Source organism: Myotis nattereri (genome assembly GCF_964212035.1).
Source record: "Myotis nattereri genome assembly, chromosome: 10".
Lineage (NCBI taxonomy): Eukaryota > Metazoa > Chordata > Mammalia > Chiroptera > Vespertilionidae > Myotis > Myotis nattereri.
Genome location: NC_138085.1, coordinates 61,664,455 through 61,686,246, shown reverse-complemented (window position 1 = coordinate 61,686,246; position 21,792 = coordinate 61,664,455). Strand labels below are relative to the sequence as shown.

General features: G+C 40.2%; 1 protein-coding gene and 1 pseudogene across 2 annotated transcripts in view; both read right to left on the bottom strand.

The window, feature by feature from the left end:
- LOC308525747 (ferritin light chain-like) overlaps positions 1 to 21,792 on the bottom strand; it is a 1,112,779-nt pseudogene that overhangs the window by 440,853 nt on the left and 650,134 nt on the right. The window lies entirely within an intron of this gene.
- THADA (THADA armadillo repeat containing) overlaps positions 1 to 21,792 on the bottom strand; it is a 304,865-nt gene that overhangs the window by 230,815 nt on the left and 52,258 nt on the right. The window contains exons 22-23 of the mRNA XM_081101482.1: positions 19,672 to 19,781; positions 1,460 to 1,592 (exon numbers count right to left, since the gene is read on the bottom strand). Of these exons, the coding sequence (XP_080957608.1) occupies positions 1,460 to 1,592; positions 19,672 to 19,781 (243 nt within the window). The remainder of the gene's footprint in view (positions 1 to 1,459; positions 1,593 to 19,671; positions 19,782 to 21,792) is intronic.

The window sequence follows — 21,792 nt, the reverse complement described above, 5'->3', positions numbered from 1 at the left end:
GGAGGCAGCCAATCAATGATTCTCTCTCCTCACTGATGTTTCTATCTTCCTCTCCCTTTCTCTCTCTGAAATAAATGAAAACACATGGAAAAAACACAACCCAAACCTCAAGATTAAATTTATTTTAAGAACCTGGGAATGTCCTGGAGATTGATCAGTTATTAAATTCTTCACACAAGAGTCTATCTGGAGGACTATCAAATTGTAGCATGAGAATGCCACAGGACAAAAGAAAATACTATAAACTTGAAAGGGGACCTATATTTGAATTTTCAAGAGATGCTTACTTATTTTGTGTTAACATTTTGCCAATGTTCAATAAACATAAAAATAGGATATCAAATCAGCTGAGACAATAAAAAGGAATGAAGTACTGATACATGCTAGAACATGGATGAACCTTGAAAACATTATGCTAAGTTAAAGCAGATACAAAAGATCACATTATACGGTTCCATTTATATGAAATGTCCAGAGTAGGCAAATATAGAGAGATAGAAAATAGGTTAGTGGTTGTGGAGGGCTTCAAGTATCAGCTGTATTTCATAGGTATGTAGCTATGGCTCCCAAGAATGAAAAGTTTCAAGCTACTCAGTTTCTCCTGATTTAGTACTATAAGGACTTTGGTTTTTATTCTTTGGATGCATGAAGGTGGTAGTCTCTTAATTTCAGCATTATGGAAATAAAGTATTTTCATTTCCAATAGCAATACCTGGATAAGCTGTAATGGAGCAATCTTTAAGGTATAATATTAAGTGAAAAAAGTAAGGGCAAAACCATGTATATAATATGCTTTCGTTTGTGTTAAAAAGAAAACACAGACACGCATTCTCATATGGAGAGGGGTTCAGGAGTCAGACTGCCTGGGCTTAAGTCTTAGTTCTGCTCCTACCTCTGTGGTCTTTGGCAAGTCACCTTAACTTTTATAAGCTCCAGTTTCTTCATCTATAATACACAGACAATAACAGGACCTATTCCGTAGGGCTTAAGGAAGGATTAAATGAGATAATATGTGTGAAAAAAGTACTTATAAATGTTAGTGACTATTAAGATTATTTTATACATGGACATTTTATGAAAGGGTTTAAAAGAAACTGGTTGCCTTAGAGTTTTAAGGGTCTTGAAATGAGAGAAAGACTATGTTTTTATAATTCAAAAAAGGTAACATGTGTACTTCCTTGAAGTGAGCAATGAATGTGCCACAGTGATGCCAGTCTACTTAATGAACAGGCAGAAATCTATACCACCCTCTGTTCATTTCAAGGCTGACCTCTTCGAGGGTTTTTTCCAAGAACAGATCTGTCCAGGAACATACTGTCCCCACATTAAAGCAAAGCTACAAATGCTATAGTACTGAAAAGACAGAAATCTCTCTTATGCAATACTCCCTCAAGCGGGTCAGAATATGCTATTATCAAAAGACAAATAAACAAACAGTTATGGTCCTGCAGATACGTACCTGTATGTAGAAAGGAATTCCAGCACTGCGCCTTGTAGCACAGAGTTTAGATGAAGGATCACTGCATTTAATTTCCTCTAAAACATTCCGTAACCACTGTTCTGGTAGCTTTTGCAGACTCACATTAGGGCATCTAAATGGCATAATTAAAGTGAACATTTGGAATTATCAGGTACCAAAAGTTAGCAGTACAAACTATCCTATATAATAAAAGCCCAGCAACCACAAAGGCAGAACGACCAGAACTACCACTTGACCAGTCACTATGAGGTACACTGACCACCTCTTGGTCACTTTCCCCGGCTGGCAGGCTCCAATCACCGATGGCGAACGGGGACCCGGGGTGGGGAAATGCAGGCGGTGCCAGGCCAAGGCTCCTGCCCCACCGGTCACCCCACACACAGAGGGCAACTGGTGACGGGGTTGGGGCCGGCAAGCGGGTGGGAACGGCCGACCTCTCAGTCCCTCCCCCAGCCATAAGGCTCCCATCACTGGATGGCAAATGGGGAACCCGGGTGGGTGGCAGTGGGGGGCGGGGCTGGCTGCTGGCAGCTGGGGAAGATGGCCCTGATTGCAGGCTAGGCCTAGGGACCATAACCGTGCACGATTTCGTGGGCCAGGCCTCTAGTAAATATATATTATCACTGTTAGAAAAGAATACATACCCTTACATTTGGAGGGAGAAAAACTAAAAAATGTCTCACTTTCTACTTTTCTGTTTACTATGGGTTTTAGGATTTGAAGCTATTGAAGATTCTATTCTTAAAAAGCATATAAAGCATGTGTCTTATCTGCAAAATAAGCTTTCCTACTGAGGCTTATACCAACACTCAAAATGTCCTAAAAATGGTTAATCAAGCTCTCACAGATGTTCTATAGTACTGCAAAACTCCGGTATCCACAGAGAGAACATAACTGTATACTTGATGGTAATTTATGTTCTATAGTTATACAGATTATACATATTCAAAGAAAATACATTTAAAGTACATTTTAAGTATATTAGGGTTAATTTACTGCACAATGGCTGAGCAGGGAAAAGAAAAAGAAAAAAGAGAATTAAAGCAAAAGTCATCTTTTTGTGATCTACCCATTCACACAAAAAAAGTTGGAGACACAGAGGTAAAGTAAGTGAAAACTACTTGATCTAAGAGTAAAGGTGGATTTCATATACTTGCATTTTCTTCCCCACCACAGGACCACAAGCAATGTAAGGCTGGCTTATAGATAATGCTGCAGTCTAGGGCAGCCGTGGGCAAACTACGGCCCGCGGGCCGGATCCGGCCCGTTTGAAATGAATAAAACTAAAAAAAAAAAAGACCGTACCCTTTTATGTAATGATGTTTACTTTGAATTTATATTAGTTCACACAAACACTCCATCCATGCTTTTGTTCCGGCTCTCCGGTCCAGTTTAAGAACCCATTGTGGCCCTTGAGTCAAAAAGTTTGCCCACCCATGGTCTAGGGTCAAGTATCCTGTAGGAGAAATTCCCCATGTAAGGGGGAAAAGCAGGAGATGGGGATATTTTCCTATTTTCTTATCAAGTGCACTAAAATACCAGTACAACAAATACTTAGTTCAGTCATACTCTCCAACACTGTCACACATCTGGCATATAGAGGTTCTACCAAAACCAACCAATCAGAGAAGTCGGGTCTGGGATCAGAGTAAGCCATCTCACCATGAAACATCCTTCCTCCCCTGAATTTACAATGGCTCTTGACTGTTAACAAATCTTAATCTAACTCATGTTCCATCTTGATCAAATCTTCCAGCTTGAAAGGTTGCCTATGACCTGGCCCACACCCTTCTAGTTGAATATAACCTTAAAAGTTTTTCCATGCCGAAACCAGTTTGGCTCAGTGGATAGAGCGTCAGCCTGCGGACTGAAGGGTCCCGGGTTCGATTCCGGTCAAGGGCATGTACCTTGGTTATGGGCACATCCCCAGTGGGAGATGTGCAGGAGGCAGCTGATCAATGTTTCTCTCTCATCGATGTTTCTAACTCTCTATCTCACTCCCTTCCTCTCTGTAAAAAATCAATAAAATATATTTTAAAAAAAAGTTTTTCCAAATTTCTACACAGATCTTTTGTTCTAGTAAAGTTGTTCACTTTACTGGTCCCCATCTCCACTCCCCCTCCATATTTCCAACTCAGCATTTGCTTATAGTCTCCACACTTATTTCCAAATATTGCATTTCACAAGGACCTTTCCTTTCTTGAAGCTTCAATATACTTAGAGCAACTACTAGGCACAAGGTGTACAAGGGGTCAGTACAGTGCCACTGAATGGGCGGAATTTGTGCTGGACTTTGAAGGATGTGTAGGCAGAATGGTAGAAGGCCCACCTATGTGGGGTTAAGGAAGTAGGAGATGAGATGACTGAGGAAATACTTTATGTAAAGGCATAGAGGAAATTCCCTAATTTGGATTCTAGGTTATTGTAACTATAAACAGTTGACCAGCCCTATTCATTCCCTTGAGTGTTGCATACCAAGACTTAATGCCCCTTGTTAAATTGGGGAATTTGAAAACAAATGCCAGAAGAATGTTCACCAAGGTCAAGGCTGGCAAAGTGCCCTCCACAGAGCCCTCTCTGCCCACTGCCAAGGAACCAGGAACCTCAGGAACTCTGGGAAATGCTCAAGGCACCAACTTCTACCATACAGTCCAGACCTTCTTGTTCTGCTTTGTAATTCCCCTGGATCATATCAGCTTTTCTACAGAATACCTCAGTTGACTGGTTTCCAATTTGGACTCCATGTTGGATTTTATTTCTATGATTCCCTTGATTCCTAGTTCTGCATCTCTCCCAGGTCAGTCCTGGTCCCCCAGCCATATATAAGATAAGAGATATTATCTATCTGGCCCAACAGTAGCTATTCCTTAAAATAACTTTAGAATATTCAATAAATAAATGAAGGGATAACTTCTATTTTAAAGGAGCAAGAAATTATCCAAAACACACAGTACTGAAGAACAAGCCCATACGAAAATAAAGACTCTGGAAATACTGGAAACGAAAATGTACTTTCAAAAAAATAACAGATGAGGAGAAACCAAGATGGCGGCATAGATAAACACCGGAGTTTGCTGCCTCGCACAACCACTTCAAAAATACAACTAAAAGACAGAACGGCCATCATCCAGAACCACAGGAAGGCTGGCTGAGTGGAAATTCTACAACTAGAAGGAAAGAGAAAAGCATACCGAGACTCAGAGGAGGCGCAGTGCAGAAATAAAATACTAAGGTACAGAGGCACACGTGGAGCGGGCTGGCGGCTGAAGGCGCGGTTGTCGTTTTCAGTCGGGAGGGAGTCTCAGGCTCTGAGCTCCAGTTACGGGCAAGTCTCTGGGGACCCAGACTCATACGGGAAAAGCGGGACTGTCTGGCATCAGTCAGAACTCGAGGGCAGCTTTCTCTCGGAGGGGCTTACAGCAATTGCCGGGACACTGAGAAGTGGGGCCTCTGAGAGCAGCCATAACTGCTAGCCCTGCCCTGTTGATCCCCTGGGACCCGCCCCGCCCAAGCCCTACAGAAAGGCTTTAGCTGGATAGCCTAAGGCAGAGGCTAGATTAGCACCTCCCTAGAGATCCAGGAGCCAGGAGGCCCAGAGGTCAGAATGGGACCATCCAGTTTGCAGCTCCATGGAACCATAAAGGACACACTCAGGGGGCAGACTCAGTGAGCACCAAAACCCCACTAAAGCAAGTCTTGCCCCGGAGGGGTGTCTCCAGCACAGAAGTTCTCCCACTGCAGACACAGCTGATTCTCACAGCCAATTGGCCTGGAGGTCAATTCCTCCCAGTGATACCTACAGCAATCAAGGCTTAACTACAACAAGACTGTGCACAAAGACCACAAGGGGGTGCACCAAAAGTGTCCTCCTCAGGTAACTGGGGAGGCTGAACCACTGTGCCCTAGAGGACACTTAGCACAGAAAACCACTTTATCAACACAGGGAAGCATAAAAAATGCATAGACAAAGAAAAAGGACACAAATGACAGAAATGGAGGAAAGCAAACTACTGGATATAGAGTTCAAAACCACGGTTATAAGGTTTTTCAAGAATTTTCTAGAAACCGCCGATAAACTTAATGAGACCTACAAGAAATCTAATGAGACCCTCGAGGATGTGATAAAGGACCAACTAGAAATAAGCATACACTGACTGAAATAAAGAATATTATACAGACTCCCATCAGCAGACTAGAGGATCGCAAGAATCAAGTCAATGATTTGAAATACGAAGAAGCAAAAAAAAACCCAACCGGAAAAGCAAAATGAAAAAAGAATCCAAAAATACGAAGATAGTGTAAGAAGCCTCTGGGACAGCTTCAAGCGTACCAACATCAGAATTATAGGGGTGCCAGAAGAAGAGAGAGAGCAAGATATTGAAAACCTATTTGAAGAAATAATGACAGAAAACTTCCCCTACCTGCTGAAAGAAATAGACTTACAAGTCCAGGAAGCGCAGAGAACCCCAAATAAAAGGAATCCAAAGAGGAACACACCAAGACACATCATAATTAAAATGCCAAGAGCAAAAGACAAAGAGAGAATCTTAAAAGCAGCAGAGAAAGACAGTCAGTTACCTACAAGGGAGTACCCATACCACTGTCAGCTGATTTCTCAACAGAAACTTTGCAGGCCAGAAGGGAGTGGCAAGAAATATTCAAAGTGATGAATGCCAAGAACCTACAACCAAGATTACTTTATCGAGCAAAGCTATCATTCAGAATTGAAGGTCAGATAAAGAGCTTCACGGATAAGGAAAAGCTAAAGGAGTTCATCACCACCAAACCAGTATTATATGAAATGCTGAAAGGTATCCTTTAAGAAGAGGAAGAAGAAGAAAAAGGTAAAGATACAAATTATGAATAACAAATACACATCTATCAACAAGTGAATCTGAAAATCAAGTGAATAATCTGATGAACAGAATGAACTGGTGATTATAATAGAATCAGGGGCATAGAAAGGGAGTGGACTGACTATTCTTGGGGGGAAAAAGAGTGAGGGAGATGCGGGAAGAGACTGGACAAAAATCGTGCACCTATGGATAAGGACAGTGGGTGGGAAGTGAGGGAAGAGGGTGGGGTGGGAACTGGGTGGAGGGGAGTTATGGGGTGTAAAAAGAGGAACAACTGTAATAATCTGAACAATAAAGATTTAATTAATCAAAAAAAAATGACAGATAAAATGAATTCTAGAGAATAACTTAAAAGATAGTTTCCTGGAAAATGCACCCAAAATAGTACACAGAAAAACAAACATACAAAATATATATGTGTGTGTATGTATGTGTGTGTAAGTCTGCCTCCCAGAGACCAACATGAAAAGAAAGTCTAAAGGACATACTTTAGGAAAATTAAGTAAACCCAAAGCAATCTCAATGTGGTGTCTACCAGACATCTCAAATTTAACATGCCCCAAACTAAACTCATCTTTCTCCAAAATCTATGCTACCCACTGTCTTCTCCATCCTAATCTATGAATAATACACCTTACGCAAAAAATGTTGGAGTCCCCCTTTCTCTCAAATACCAAATCTGTCAACATATCCTGTTATCCCTTCAAATTATATCCAGATTCAGATCATTTTTTACTATCACCACCAATCTCTGAGCCATCACTATCTCTTTCTAGAATTGCAATAATATTGTAACCTCCTAACTGGTCTTTCTGCTTTTACTATTCTCAACACAGAAGTCAAAATAATCCTTTTAAAAGACCAGGTCATGATACTCCTCTGTTCACAAACCCAATGGCTCCCCATTTTACTCAGATGAAAGCCAAAGTCCTTACTATGTCTTATACTATCTAGTCCTCATTGGCTTTCTCATCTTACCTTCTACAACTCTTTCCCTTTCTTACTCTACCCCAGTCACAAATAGTTTACTTGCTGTTCCTTAAATACCCTCAGTCCATGCCTCTCAACTTTTGCACCTGGTTTTCTCTCTGCCTAGAATGTTTTCTCCAGATAGACAACTGTTGATTAAAGTGTTCACTATACTTATAAATATGTTCAAATCTTTCCTACTGCTTTTTAAAATCCAGTTTAAAAAGTGGGAGGTGGAGGGAGAGAGAGAATTAAATAATTTGATCAAGGTTATATAGCTAATAAGTGGCAAAGGGAGAATTTAAATGTAGATGGACACCAAAGTCCTTGCCTCATAAAAGGCATTATTCCAAGATGCCTGCCCTAAATGCTCAGTCACACATCAGGCTTAATCTGGTTCATGATACAAATACTATCAACTTTCCATTATTTCCGTCAGTAGATTTAACCCACTCATTTAGAAAATCAGCTCTATTAGGTACCTAGGAGTTGTTTGGCACTACACTCTGCTTTAGGAAGGGAGCAGTCGAATAAAAATCTCAAATTATACATAATCCAGAAAGCATGTTTTTTTGGCTTTTGAATGTATTACTAGAATATTGTGTTTTTAAGAAAGAAAACACTTTCCTAATCATCTTTAGGTTACATTTCAGTTTGATTTCAATCCCTGAATATCTACCATCAGGATGGGTATTAAAGTAGATTTTATATAAACTGGGTGATCTGGATGGAAAGCTAGCTGAAGAATTAAGATATCCTAAAGAAAATCCATGCAGCAGATAACCTACTTGTAACCGACTGAGATGAACTGTGTCTCATTCATTTTGGAGGTACTCCAACTCCCTTAGGCAACTGGAGACCTTACTTACTGTTAATAAACTGTTTTTCTTACGTTAACTAAATGACTCACCACTGGCCTACAGAAATTATTTCACCTGCGAACAAAATGCGACTAATATATATTAAACATGAAGTACATTTAAAGCCAAAATATGAAGCAAAATTCCCAGAAAAATCACCGAGACTCAATTGCCAGGAAACTAGTTATATGTAAATTCAATCTGTCAATATCTTCATTTCCTAAATAATAATTAATTTACCAAGCTGTTATCACTAAAGGCTTTTAGCAAGCACAAGAAGAAAGAAAATCTTTTCCCTTTCCCATAAACAGACCTTCATTTTATCAGGTTTAAGAGCAACTCCAAATGAAAATTCATTCAAATAAATAAGTTATTTGGTCAAAAAAAAATAAATATCAATAATAAAAACAAAGCTTTTTATCTACTGATTGATTGTTGATAAACTTTTACCTTACCAAGGTCCCTTATTTCTCCTGCCTTATTTTTCACTTGTTAATCATTAAAATAGTTATAAATAATGCAAGAGAGTGAGTTTGTTTGGGGACAAAACCAGAATATGTCCCAAATCTATATATATATAAGAGCCAAGCGACTGAACGACTGGAACAACCAGAATGACAGGTCACTACGACATGCACTGCAGTTGGCGAACCAGAACGATTGGGGGCGGGACCAGCAGCCAACCTCCGTATGCCCTCCTCCCAGCGGGCCCAGCCCTGACCAACCCTGATCAGGGTGGGCCAGCTGGACCCCACCTGGGCATGAATTCGTGCACCAAGCCTCTAGTCTTGATATAAAGTAAATGATGTGTTTACTCAAGCTGAGGATCATCAGAAATCACCATCTCTATTTGAACGAACACAGCTATAAACAATCCTATCTAATAAAAAAGAAACATGGTAATTAGCCATACCTCCGCTACCCTTCCCATTGGCTAATCAGGGCTATATGCAAATTAACTGCCAGCCAAGATGGCGGCCGGCAGCCAGGCAGCTTGAAGAAAACATGAGGCTTGCTTGCCTCAGTGACGGAGGAAGCCAACGTTCCCTGCCTGCCTTGCCGGCCTCTGAGCTTGCAGTTTGAAACATTGTTACAAATATAGAATCTAAACAAACTCCAGAAACCTGCTTTCAGCCAGCCGGAATCTCAAAGCTGGAGTTGAAACAGTGTTTTGATTATAGAACCCAAACAAACCAGATACCTGCTTTCACCAGCAGAGGCCTCAGAGCTGGAGCCAAGCCTCAGAGCTAAAGCTGGCCCAGAAAAAAAAAAAGAAATAAATAAATGAGCGGTTGGGAGCTTCAGTCACCCGCCAGCCTGAAAACAGCTGTTGTAAGTGTTTCCCTCCACGTCCTGCGTGGTTCAGGGTTCGGGTCTGGAAGAGGAGCCGCACAACAAATGAAATAGAAAAGACACGAAAATAATTTGGGAATATTGGGGGACCAGGCGAGAGAGTCCAACTCAAGAGGAAGGACTTCCACTGTGCTCAGGCCTCACCAAGCTTTTTATAGTGAGAGGTAAACAAGGCAGTGGTTACCAAAGTTACACTTTTCTTGTGAGTTTCACTTGTTTACACCATGGTTATACTTCCTGCACTTCCTCAGCCCCTTAGCTTCCCAGATAAGATCTAGGGAGTGTTATAAGGTCAAGCCTAATTATGCTAAGAGGACTGTGCTCTCCAAGCTGGGAATTGTTTATGACTTTGCCAGCAGGTCAGTCCGAGGCTTAACCCTATATCAGTTTCCCACAAACAGCCCTCAGCCCCTCACCCAGACTGGCCAGGCACCCAAGCGGGACCCCCACCCTGATCCAGGACACCCTTCAGGGCAAACCAGCCGGCCCCCACCCATGCACCAGGCCTCTATTATATATAGTAAAAGGGTAATATGCCTCCCAGCACCGGGATCAGCAGAGCTGCAAAGCCTCCCGGCACCGGGATCAGCATGACAGAGGGCAGCGCCCAAACCCCCTGATCGCCCTGTGGCTCTGTGTGTGACAGGGGGTGGGGCCACAACGCCCCTATCCGCCCTGCTCTGTTCGTGACAGGGGAAGGCGCCCCAAACCCCTGATCAGTCCTGCTATGTGCCTGATAGGGGGGAGCTCCCCAACCCCCTGATCGCCCTGCAGCTCTGTGTGTGACAGGTTGCAGCACCCCAACCCCCTGATCGGCCCTGCTGTGTGTGTGACGGGGTAGAGCCATAACCTCCCCATCGGTCCTGCCCTGAGTGTGACAGTGGCGGCGCCCCAACCCCCTGATCGGCCCTGCTCTGTGGGTGATAGAAGGCGGCACCCCAACCGCCCCCCACGGGCCCTGCTCTGTGTGTGACGGGGTAGAGCCATAACCTCCCCATCGGCCCTGCCCTGAGTGTGACAGGGTACGGCACCCCAACCCCCTGATCCGCCCTGCTCTGTGTGTGAGAGGGGGCGGTACCCCAACTCCCCTATCAGCCCTTCTCTGTGAGTGACAGGGGGGAGCTCCTCAACCCCCTGATCGGCCCTGCTCTGTGCGTGACAGGGCGGAGATCCCCAACCCCCTGATCAACCCTGCTCTGTGTGTGACAGGGGGCGGTGCCCCAACTCCCCTATCAGCCCTACTCTGTGAGTGACAGGGGGGAGCTCCTCAACCCCCTGATTGGCCCTGCTCTGTGCGTGACGGGGGGAGCTCCCCAACCCCCTTATCGACCCTGCTCTGTGTGTGACAGGGTAAGGAGCCCCAACCCCCCTGATTGGCCCTGCTCTGTGCGTGACAGGGGGTGGTGCTGCAACCTCCCCATCAACCCTGCCTTGAGTGTGACAGGGGGCGTGCCCCAACCCCCCAATCGGCCCTACCCTGAGCGTGACTGAGGGTGGCATCGCAACCTCCCGATCCGCCCTGCTCTGTGCATGACAGGGGGCGGTGCCCCAACTCCCCAATCGGCCCTGCTCTGAGCCCGACCAGGGGCTGCACCTAGGGATTGGGCCTGCCCTCTGCCACCTGGGAGCACGCCTAAGCCAGCAGGTCGTTATCTCCCGAGGGGTCCCAGACTGTGAGAGGGCACAGGCCAGGCTGAGGGGCCCGCCCCCCCCGGTCGAGTGCACAAACTTTTGTGCACCGGGCCTCTAGTACTTTATAAAATAATAAATTCTCAGCCTGGTTATTCAGAATAACACACTTAGAGTCCTAAAACACCGCATATCACATATGAAAGTAAATGATACACACGCAATCAAGGGGGAATAGTATTGGTCTGATATACAAACATAGATGTAAGAGTTTTATTCCTTCATATAGATGAAAATAGAGGACACTGAAAAACATGTTATGTGGCTGCTGACAAATCACTCGATTTCTCAGTGCCTAATAATGAAAATAAAACTATTATTAAAATGCTTTGAAATTCAATGAGATATTATTACCTGGGTTACTATAACAAACAGAGAAAGCAATGACACTAAATTCTATAAGTACCCAAAGCTCCTCATGAGAATGTCCCCAAAACACCTCATCATGACCCCACACAAGCCTTAGCCCTTGTTCAGGTCTTCCTTCATATGATTCTCTTAGGTCTACAGAGTTAAAGACCTTAAAAATTGTCTCGAGGGTCACAGCAACTCTCACCTACCACATCATTCTCTCAGTGGCCAAACAGGGTGCTTCTAACACTGCCTCTGGCACACAATAGAAGTTGGAGAAATATTTTGTTGAGTAATTAAATAAGGGCCAGCTAGTGTTGGTGCCAACTGCTGTGCATTCTCTGTGCCTTCAGTTAGGGCGATTGCAAAACCAGGTGTAAAAAAGGAAGGCTAGAACTTGAAGGCTTCGTAATGGTAAAGTCACTGTGCCTATAAAAACACAATCGCCTAACCTAGAGTTGTGACTAGTCAATGAAGTTCTGTTTACACCACAGCAAGGAAAACTTACTTTATACGGAAGTGATTTCAAAACTCCAGAGTTGCTGGTGTTTATGATAATGAAGGAATTCAGAGGTAAAAATGAAAGCAGACAACGTTCTCCAGAACAATGCAAAAAACTCTAGTTGTTGGTTTTGGTTCCTGATCACACAATCCAGGTGTCGGCAAGGAAAAGGGAAAGGTTACTAAGACAGGACTTGGTTCTTTGTGCCAACTCTATGCAGTCACCAAGCACAGCCGTGGGGAATTCCAACCTTGCTTTTGTGAGTGCCTCTCCACTAAAAGAGCAGACATCCTCTTTGTCTGAAGGCTCCTTTGTTTTATTTCACTCCCATGTCAAATTAATACAAAATATGCAGTGTCTTCAGTCTCTGAGTACATCATAAAAACTGTAACTTTCTTACAAGGAATTCAAGGTTCTTCATAAACAACTCTCACTAAATGTTATTAATCCACAAAATACTCCTAAGAGATTAGTTTACCAGTTCTAAGGGAAGTTTACCAAAAAATGTATCCAACTTCCCTCAATCTTTCATACCCAAAATCCCCAGACTCCCCAAATCAAAAAAAAAAAACCCAAAAAACTAGAAAGCAGCATTGTATAATGAATGAGCAGAAGGCTAAGCTGAAAGCAGACTTGGAAAGCTGAACCCTTTACTTTATCAGAGGATACAGCAGGCCAGAGGGGATAAACGGCTCTCCTAGCGTCAAAAAAGTTGGTAGATGGAACTCAGGTCTAATTTATATCTCAATATTCTTTTCTCTATACTCCAAGGGAGATGTGGTTAAGAGTGGGGGTGGGAGGAATCAGACCACTCTGGTTTTCTTGTTCATCACAGACAAAAACTTATTTGCATATATGCATAGCCCATGGACACAGGCAATAGTGTGCTGAAGGTCTGGGAGGGGCGGGTGCGAGGTGGAGGGGATCAATGTGGCGCGGGAGGAACAGCAAAGGAGACATCTGTAATACTTTAAACAATAAAGGTAAATTTTTAAAAAATAAACTTACATTTTATTTTATTTTTAAGTAGAAATTTAAAATAACAGGGGGGCAGGGGTGCTGATAGAAAACAGGCAGAGGGTTTTGTTGAGGGTTTTTTTCCCCTCTTTGCTAAGTGCTATGACCTGAGTCCCTACTAAAAGCAACAGGAATGAACAGGCCAGGCCAGGCTGGGATTTAGGGCCTTTGTACTGTCTTGAGCAGATCACTAGAGCAAATTATTGTTCCATAAACAGATTAGTCCGATTTCTATCCACAAAGCTATCTCACTCATAGTGGATAAGTATTCCTAAGATAAGCATAAAACCACAGACCAAAATCAAATTACATATTCTGTATACCCAACTAATTGGTCATTAGACTATTTTGTGCCAATAAATCAGGTTCCCTGACTACAAAGTGGTTTTCGAATGGCTTCATCCATTCACCTAAGTATGGTAGCACAGAGCTACTTTTTGTTGAGTTCTGATTAGTTATATTACTATTGGTAATTGAGAAATGTTACCTTCATTTCCTAAAACTTGTTGGGTATATTATTTTTCCTAACTTAGAGATTTTTCCAATCTCCAATTATTTCATAAGCTCAATTCTCTACTCCATTCATTCTTTAGTCAAGTATTATGTTTATTATTTAAAAGCCCAAGTTTATTATTTCACTTAAAATAAACAGTGACAGATGTGCAGGAAAGTTGTGTGCCTGTGCACACACATTTTAAAGAGAACCCTGAAGCATGGAGAAATTCTACACCTGAAAAATGATTTGCCCAAATGAGATCCAATGAGAAAGTTACATATCAACAAAAGCCATCTTTACCTCCCTCATATCGAGTACTGTTGAGGTTTACTACAGGCTAAAACATCAGGGGGGTATTTTGGAGCCTTGGCTACAGGCACAGGCAATAACGATGACCAAATCTAAATGGAATTACCAACCACCAGGCCATGGAGGGAAGAGCAAAATATGGTAGATTAAAAGAGGTGGTTAGGCCATGCCAGTGTGGTTCAGTGGTTGAGTATCCATCTACGAACCAGGAGGTCACAGTTCAATTCCCAGTCAGGGCACATGCCCGGGTTGCGGGCTCGATCCACAGAAAGGGGCATGCAGTCGGCAGCCAATCAATGATTCTCTCTCATCATTGATATTTCTACCTCTCTCTCCTTTTCCATCCTCTCTGAAATCAATTAAAAATATGTATATATTTTTTAAAAGTGGTTAGAAGAATGTACCAGATTATTGATTCTCTTAATATTTAATATAACCATGACTTGAGATCAAGTAGAAAAAATTAATATTAAAAACTCTGGGACTTTACTAACAAAGCTGAAATAGAGGTCACTTATTAAAAATAAGATTCCTTTTTTATTGTGTCTAAATGACTTAGTATTACTATGAGAACTTTAAAAATGAGTATTTAAAGTTCCAGAAAGAAGGTAATATCTCACTCAATTATGGAGTGGGCTTAAAAACACAAATTCAGGGGTCACAAACCAAAAACACAAAGATTTAGAATTTAAACATTAAGACATTCCAGTTTTCTCCTAATCCTTTTCATCCACTATAAAAGGGAAAAATTTAAAGAATTTTCTCTCTATCTAAAGAATCAATATGGCTTCTCAGAGTGACTCATCATTTAGTTATTCTTTATTTAATTAATACTACAACTAAAATTCATAGGACATTCAGGAGTAAAAAGTGTCTTATTTAAACACATTTGCCAAAGGAGATGAGAAGAATAAAGGTTTAGACAAGATGGTATATTCTTTCATTTAGAGTTGAATGACTTTTTCCCCAAATCTTATACATTAAATTCTACATTTATTTCTTACTCAATTGCATATTCTTTAGAGACTTGGTCTTTCATTCTCCAATAACAAAATTTTTTTTCGTTATTACATTTCAATTGTTTGTCAGATGTTTTCTGTTGGATTTATTTGAATTGTAGTAGCTATAATTAACTGAGGAAAGTTTCAACACATATTTAAATTACCACTGTCCACCATAATTGTTGACAACCATGAGTCAGCACTAGCATTTTTATGACAAAAACCACTAAATGTCAGCAGTTCATTTTTTCAAGCCAATAATGTGAAAATGATTGTAATTACTGCAGTAAATATTTGTAGGTTAAACTACATTTCAATTAGTAGAGCAACTCATATATATGAAGAGTACGACAATATCAAGTATTCACAAACCTCCCTATTAGATTTAGACTTGCAGTCAGTAATTTAGTCCCCTTAAAATTAAGCTTTTAATATATGTTTAGACAAATGAACACTAGATTCCCCAGCTTACCACCCCAGTTTAGGATTCTGTTTGTTTTCATTAAAAAAAAACAACTTAAAATACTAAGGTCACAGAGAGAATAAACAAGCAAGTATGAATTTCGTCAGAAATTTGATTTTAGAGTTATGACTTTAATGCATTTAACGACTCCAATCAAATGTTTAGGCTGGTAATTATGTTTTTTAAAAGAGAATATGAATATTTTACCAAATGCTAAAGAGAAAGCACCATATAAGAAAATCAGATTCTAGAAAATTAACTAAATATATATATACATAGTGTGTGTGTGTGTGTGTATGCAAGTACTGCTTTCAAAAAAATTTCCAGAAAAAAGAAGTGCTTCCCATTCCTACTTATTTGTAGATGATTATTTAATAGTGAATAGTTAATTAGTTCAATAGTGAACTGTTTAACAGATTGTTTAGTAGTAAAGTCAGTTTACATTTGATGACATTTTGAATAATCCAATTAAAACCAATTCAAACAATGTGGCTCATGTTTAACTCTTCAGTTATTTATCCATTAATCTCTTTAAGTGCTTCCTTCCTTAACACAGCTGGATTTCAAGAGGTGACCAGCAGTTGGTCTCCATCTCAGTGGATTTGCAATAAATGTTGCAAATGTTTTAAATGTTGTATGCCTAAATAACTTTTTCTTAAGTTAAGAGCTTATAAAAAGCTTTCAAAGGATCCAAAAGAAACACATTTCCTTTAAAAAATAATAACCAAACAAAAGGAAGCCACACATACTGTAAAGATGTTCTCTGCAAAACATTCTGTTCAGCAGACCTGAACTGTCTCCAGAGGGATCAAGAACCACTTGGTTTGGAGGCAACAGTTGAGAACTCACAACAGTTGGTTAAAATCCAGTATTGACAACCATGAGGAATGGCTGAGATACCAGGCCCTGGGCCTTGCCTAGTCTCCCCATTCCATATTTGGAATGCCTTCACCTGTACCATTCAACCAAAAAGTATACTTGCCCAAAAGGCTCTGTCCTTGGTCCTCTATTCCTTTCCTTATACACCCTCCCTATTAACTATGATGTTTATGGTGACAATTCCTAAATCTACATCTCTGTTTCTGTTACATAACCAAATTCCCTATCTCCAAGTTCTGACAAATATTTCCACAAGCATAAGCCATTATAATCTCATACTCAACACATACAAATTTATTCATTTTTATTAACCTAATTCTTTTTCAGTTTCCTTACCTTTGTTAATATCAAATCCACCTTTCTGGTCACCAAGAATTAAAGTACAGGAACAAGTGTGGACTGCCTGGGAAACTCCATCACTCACGTTCAGTGGTTCAAGTAGCAGTCTGCATTTACAAAGATGGCCACTACACTATCTCTAACCCCACTTGCATTTCTACAGTATGATCTTGCCACTTCACCATCAAATGGTGGAGTCTAATTCCTCTCCCCTTGAATTTGGACTGAACTTAAAACTCACTTATTACCGAAAGAATGTAACTGAAGCAATGCCGTCAGACTTCCGAGGCTAGGTCAGAATAGACCATGCAACTTCTGCCTGATTCTCTTGGCATACTCTCTCGGGGGGGGGTATAAGCTGCCCTATGAGAATTTCAACTACCCTAAGACTGCCATGCTGAGAAGCCACATGTAGTCTCAACTAGGCCCAATTTTCTATCCCACCAACCTCCTTATCTTGTTTAAATGTGCTGATCTCACCTTCCAGGTTGGTATTCAGCTAACACACACCCACACATATAGCAATGTTGGATGCTATGGTCAGAAATGTGAATAAAGCTGTCTTGGATGCTCCTAATCAGCTCATTTGCCAATTGAATGCCATCAGCTAAACTTGGTAAATACCCTGAGAAGAATCACCCAGTTGAAACTCCTTAATTCCTGACATATCAAATCATCATGAAATATAAAACAATGTCCACAGCTCTCCTTCTAAGCAGTCAGTACATCATATGGAGAGCTATTACTGTATGGGGCTGAAGGTTAACTGAGATGCCACTTCTTTACCTCCACTGCCAGAGCCACCATCACAGAGGAGCTCTCATCAGCTCAAAGCTAGATTGTTTCAACTGATTCCAGGTTCTCCTCACTACAATCTATCATTACAATCCACATAACCTAAGACTTCCAACAAAAAACTACTTTACACAGGAACACCACAACCAACACAACCTCATAATGGTGTACATTTATAGAACATTTTACAATGCAAAAGGATCTTCATAAATATCTATTTTATTTGATCTATACAACGAAAGTTAGAGACAGAGCCCTGGCTGATTTTCTCAGTGGTTAGAGCATCGGCTGAAGACTGAAGGATAATGGGTTCAAGGGCACATATGGTTGCAGGTTCCCCAGCCCCTATAGGGGTGTGCGCAAGAGGCAACCAATCAATGTGTGTCTCTCACGTAGGTATTTCTCTCTTTCGCTCTCTCTCCCCCCCTTATGTCTCCCCCTCCTTCCTCCCTTACATCTCTCTCTACTCCTTCCCTTCCACTCTCTAGAAATCAATGAAACAAATATCCTCGGGTAAGGATAAAAAAAAAAAAAATGTCAGAGAGATATGTTAATAGAGCATATACTCTTTTCTTTACTATAGAGATGAAGCTTTCATACAATTTCATTGCCAATAAATGGAATGAATATAAACACAACTAAGAGCTTGTGTCATACATTACTGCTATTTCTCTATTCTACAATGCATCCCTTCTATTATCTGTTTCAGATTTAAAAATATTCAATATCTCTCTCCATCCCTATTATAGCACACCTACTTTCTAGATATCCATAATTTGGCTTCAATCTATCCAGCTGTACGATATTGCCTAGTAAACTCCACCACCATCACCATTACAATAAGATTGGCTTATTTATTCACCTAACAATATGCCATGCTGATTGTAGCTTCTGAACATTTGCTCACAAAGTTTCTTCCTTTCTCCTCCTATCTACTTAATCCTTACTCATCCATTAGCACAAATCCCACTTCTTCCATTAAGCCCTACCAGCCTATCCCCATTACTTTCTCTCTCTGATATTCCTACAGAATTTGTAAATTTCACACCAGGATTGATAATTATATTAGATTGTTTATCTTGGTCTCACTTTCGAGGTTGGTATTCAGCTAACACACACCCGTACATACAGCGATGTTGGATGCTTATACCAATGTCTGTTCTGAGCAGTCAGTGCCCAAGAAATACTATTTGTTAAGTATTTTGAATTTCATCCTGCTTATTTCACAAATTAAACCATAAGCTGAGAAAAGGAACCTTGTCTTACAAAGAAGTATTATATCCTCCAAACCACGCACAGTACTAGGCATACACTAGTGTTCAATATATACTTATTGATTTTAAGAGAGGAAAGTATGTTGTGTTGTGAGAAAAAAATATTCCTAAGTCATGTCTACAGTGGAAAGAATAAGTTGAAAAGGTAATAAAATATTTTCAAGATCAGTAGTTTAAAGTCGGGAACATATTTTAGCATATCATTTAAAGATATTCTGTGCAGCCCATAACTGACAAAATGTTTTATAATGTTTTTACCAGGAGTGTGAAAAAAAATGTGCCAAAAATATTCAAGGATAATCTAACAGCCCAAAATAAAATGTTTGCTGAGGGTACAAGGCTGGCAGAACTCTTCTTCATTTCAAAACGTTTCCAGGCAATGGAAATGTTTTCCTGGAAAATACTACCTCTTATTTAGAGAACACTTGCCATGAACACTTAGTCATTAAGTAATTTAAGGTTTCCTCAGACGCTATTTGGAGGAAATCTAGTATATGAATGAATGAAATTATCAGCACCTAGAATGTAAAAAAATATAATAATTTAAAAAATTGGCTAAAGATATGAAATCTACCTAAATATTATTCCAAGTAAGAGGGAAAAATCTTTTATACTTTTTGGTCTATTACTGTCCTTTTAAAATTTTCCTATAAGATAAAACTACCAAAAAACAAACACCCATAAAATCCTTTCTGTCTGTAATACACAAAAATCCAAAGACCTGGAGGGCTTATTTTATTCCACATACCAAGCAGTTTTCAGACAGACAAAATAGTCATTTCATTTAAAGAAAAGAAATGGTAACTTCAAAGCTATATTTAGCGAAATCTTTGAGTTTGCTTCAAATCACTTTTCAATGAGAAAACCCAGTGTGAACATTTCACTAAATCATCTGCAGTAAATCATACAATGAAACCTAAGAAAACAATTTCTTCCAAGAGTTTAAACATCAAAAGCCACAACTACATGCTACTTCAAGCACATGGTTGGGATATCTAGTCTTTTTAAAATGTACACAAAAGGATTAGTTTGCGTTACCTGTTTAGTATTTCAGTGAGTTTCACAAAGCCCGTGTAAGCCAATTCAAATGCTCCTCTGTGCCTGGACTGTAAAAGGTGTTGTTTAAAGTGCTCTCCTATTTCTTTTACCTTTTAAACAAAATTTAAAAAGAAATAAATGTTCAGTTTATGCTTACATTTACAGTTTTATGTAATATCATTTAGAACTCAGAGCTAGACAGATGTCCATCCATAACTCTACTGTGTGACAGGTAGTATTTTAAGCATTTTTGTATCATTTAATCTTCATAATAATCCATGAAATAAGCACTATTACCTCTATTTTACAATGGAGAAAATGAGGCCCAGAAAGGCCAAGTAACTTATTCAAGGTCACACAGCCTGGAAGTGTAGATCCAGAACGTAAACCTAGGCAGTCTGGCTCCAGAGTTGGCAATCTTGGAATGCTATATTAGAACTGCCTCCCTATGCCAGTCTCACAAATCTCACAGTGTTCTTTGTTAGCACATATTACTCAACACCAACAGCCAATCACACAAGGTGACAATCCTCACACACCTACTGTGGTTAGAATACACATAATGAAATTTACCATTTTAACCATATTTAAGGATTCAGTTCAGTGGCATTCAGTATATTCACATTGTTGTGCAATCATCACCACCATCCATCTACAGAACATTTTCATCATCCCAAAATGAAACTCCAACCCATTAAACAACTCCCAATAAATACCTTTTAGAGACACACAAATGTGAATGGCAAGATTTAGTGCAAAGGACTGAAAATTGACAGGCATTAACTTTGAGTCAGAACCATGGAATTTTCCGAAAGGCTACCTACAGCTTTCCTATATGTTGCCCTTCTGCAAGCAAGGTTAGACAAATAACAATTACGACCATTTATTTTAAAGAAGACATGACTAACAATTAGTTGTTGATGAGATTTTGTACCAAGTTAACTGTTAAACTGGTTGGGTTGGCTGTATTTTTATTAACATTTGGTGGGTACTGGCTTCAGAAAATCCAGATTTTAAATAAAACTTCAGCACCTTGCCAAATGCTTAGCAGATTAGTGCAAGGGGAGATAGGGCAGAACAAACCAAGATGTCTGTCTTCACAGTGCTTCAGTTCAGAGGAAACCAATATGCTAGGGGTGTCCCCTAGAAGCTCATTTCATTCCATGTCATTAGAAATGAAAGATCCTTCTGACCTGGAATAGATTATTAGAAGAAGCTTCATATCCGGACATCAAATAGGACATACTTGAGTGGACCACAAAGGAAGAGGATAACTAACATGGAAAGAAGCTGGGTGGCTAGACTGAATGAATAAACACTAAGTACCTGCTCCCAGCCAGACACTTGACTGGGTCTTTTCACATGACTGAATACAGAATAATATGACAGGGTTAGCAAACCTGGCTGAATGGCCTTGAAGTTTTATGCCAGAAAACAGTGAAAGGTAAGGATGCTCCCCATTACAAAGTGCAGAAGGCAGTGTGGCCTAAGAACAGCTGGCCATACTGTTCTTCCACACCCTTCCACTGGATAATGAGACTACAGGGAACACAGCTGGTGCAAATGACTTAAAAATTAATGACAACAGTCAGAACAGGAAACAGAATATTTAATTTTAAAAATGAAAAAATCTTCTGAAAACTTTCTATTAGATGCCACTAAGGTCTTACTTACAATTCAAAAAAAGCTTTCTTTTAACGTAGATGATGTCTTCACAAAATATTTTAATAAATAACATAGCTCTCAAGATTTTTGAAAGGGAATTAAGGTAAAAATACAAAAAAAGGCCCTGCTTTCTATTCTTAAAATTAAGTTCTAGTCATTGTCTTTTTAAGTTTAGCAGCTCCTGCTTTCTAACTTTTCATAAAGCCTACTTCTACAGGCATATTAATATGCTTTATGGATTTACAGGGTGTGAAATTCCACAGGGAAGTACTGCTGCATGTCACGATTCTAGGCATCTACAATTCACCAGCAGTCTACTTAGGGGAGCTAACTGCTCATCTAGACATAAAACCCACAAAGGACAAATGTAAATATATTTTTTATTTGTCCTTTACATATGCCAGTAGAGAGAAATACAGAAGAGCAAGGCTAATTCCACTCATTATAAATTAGATA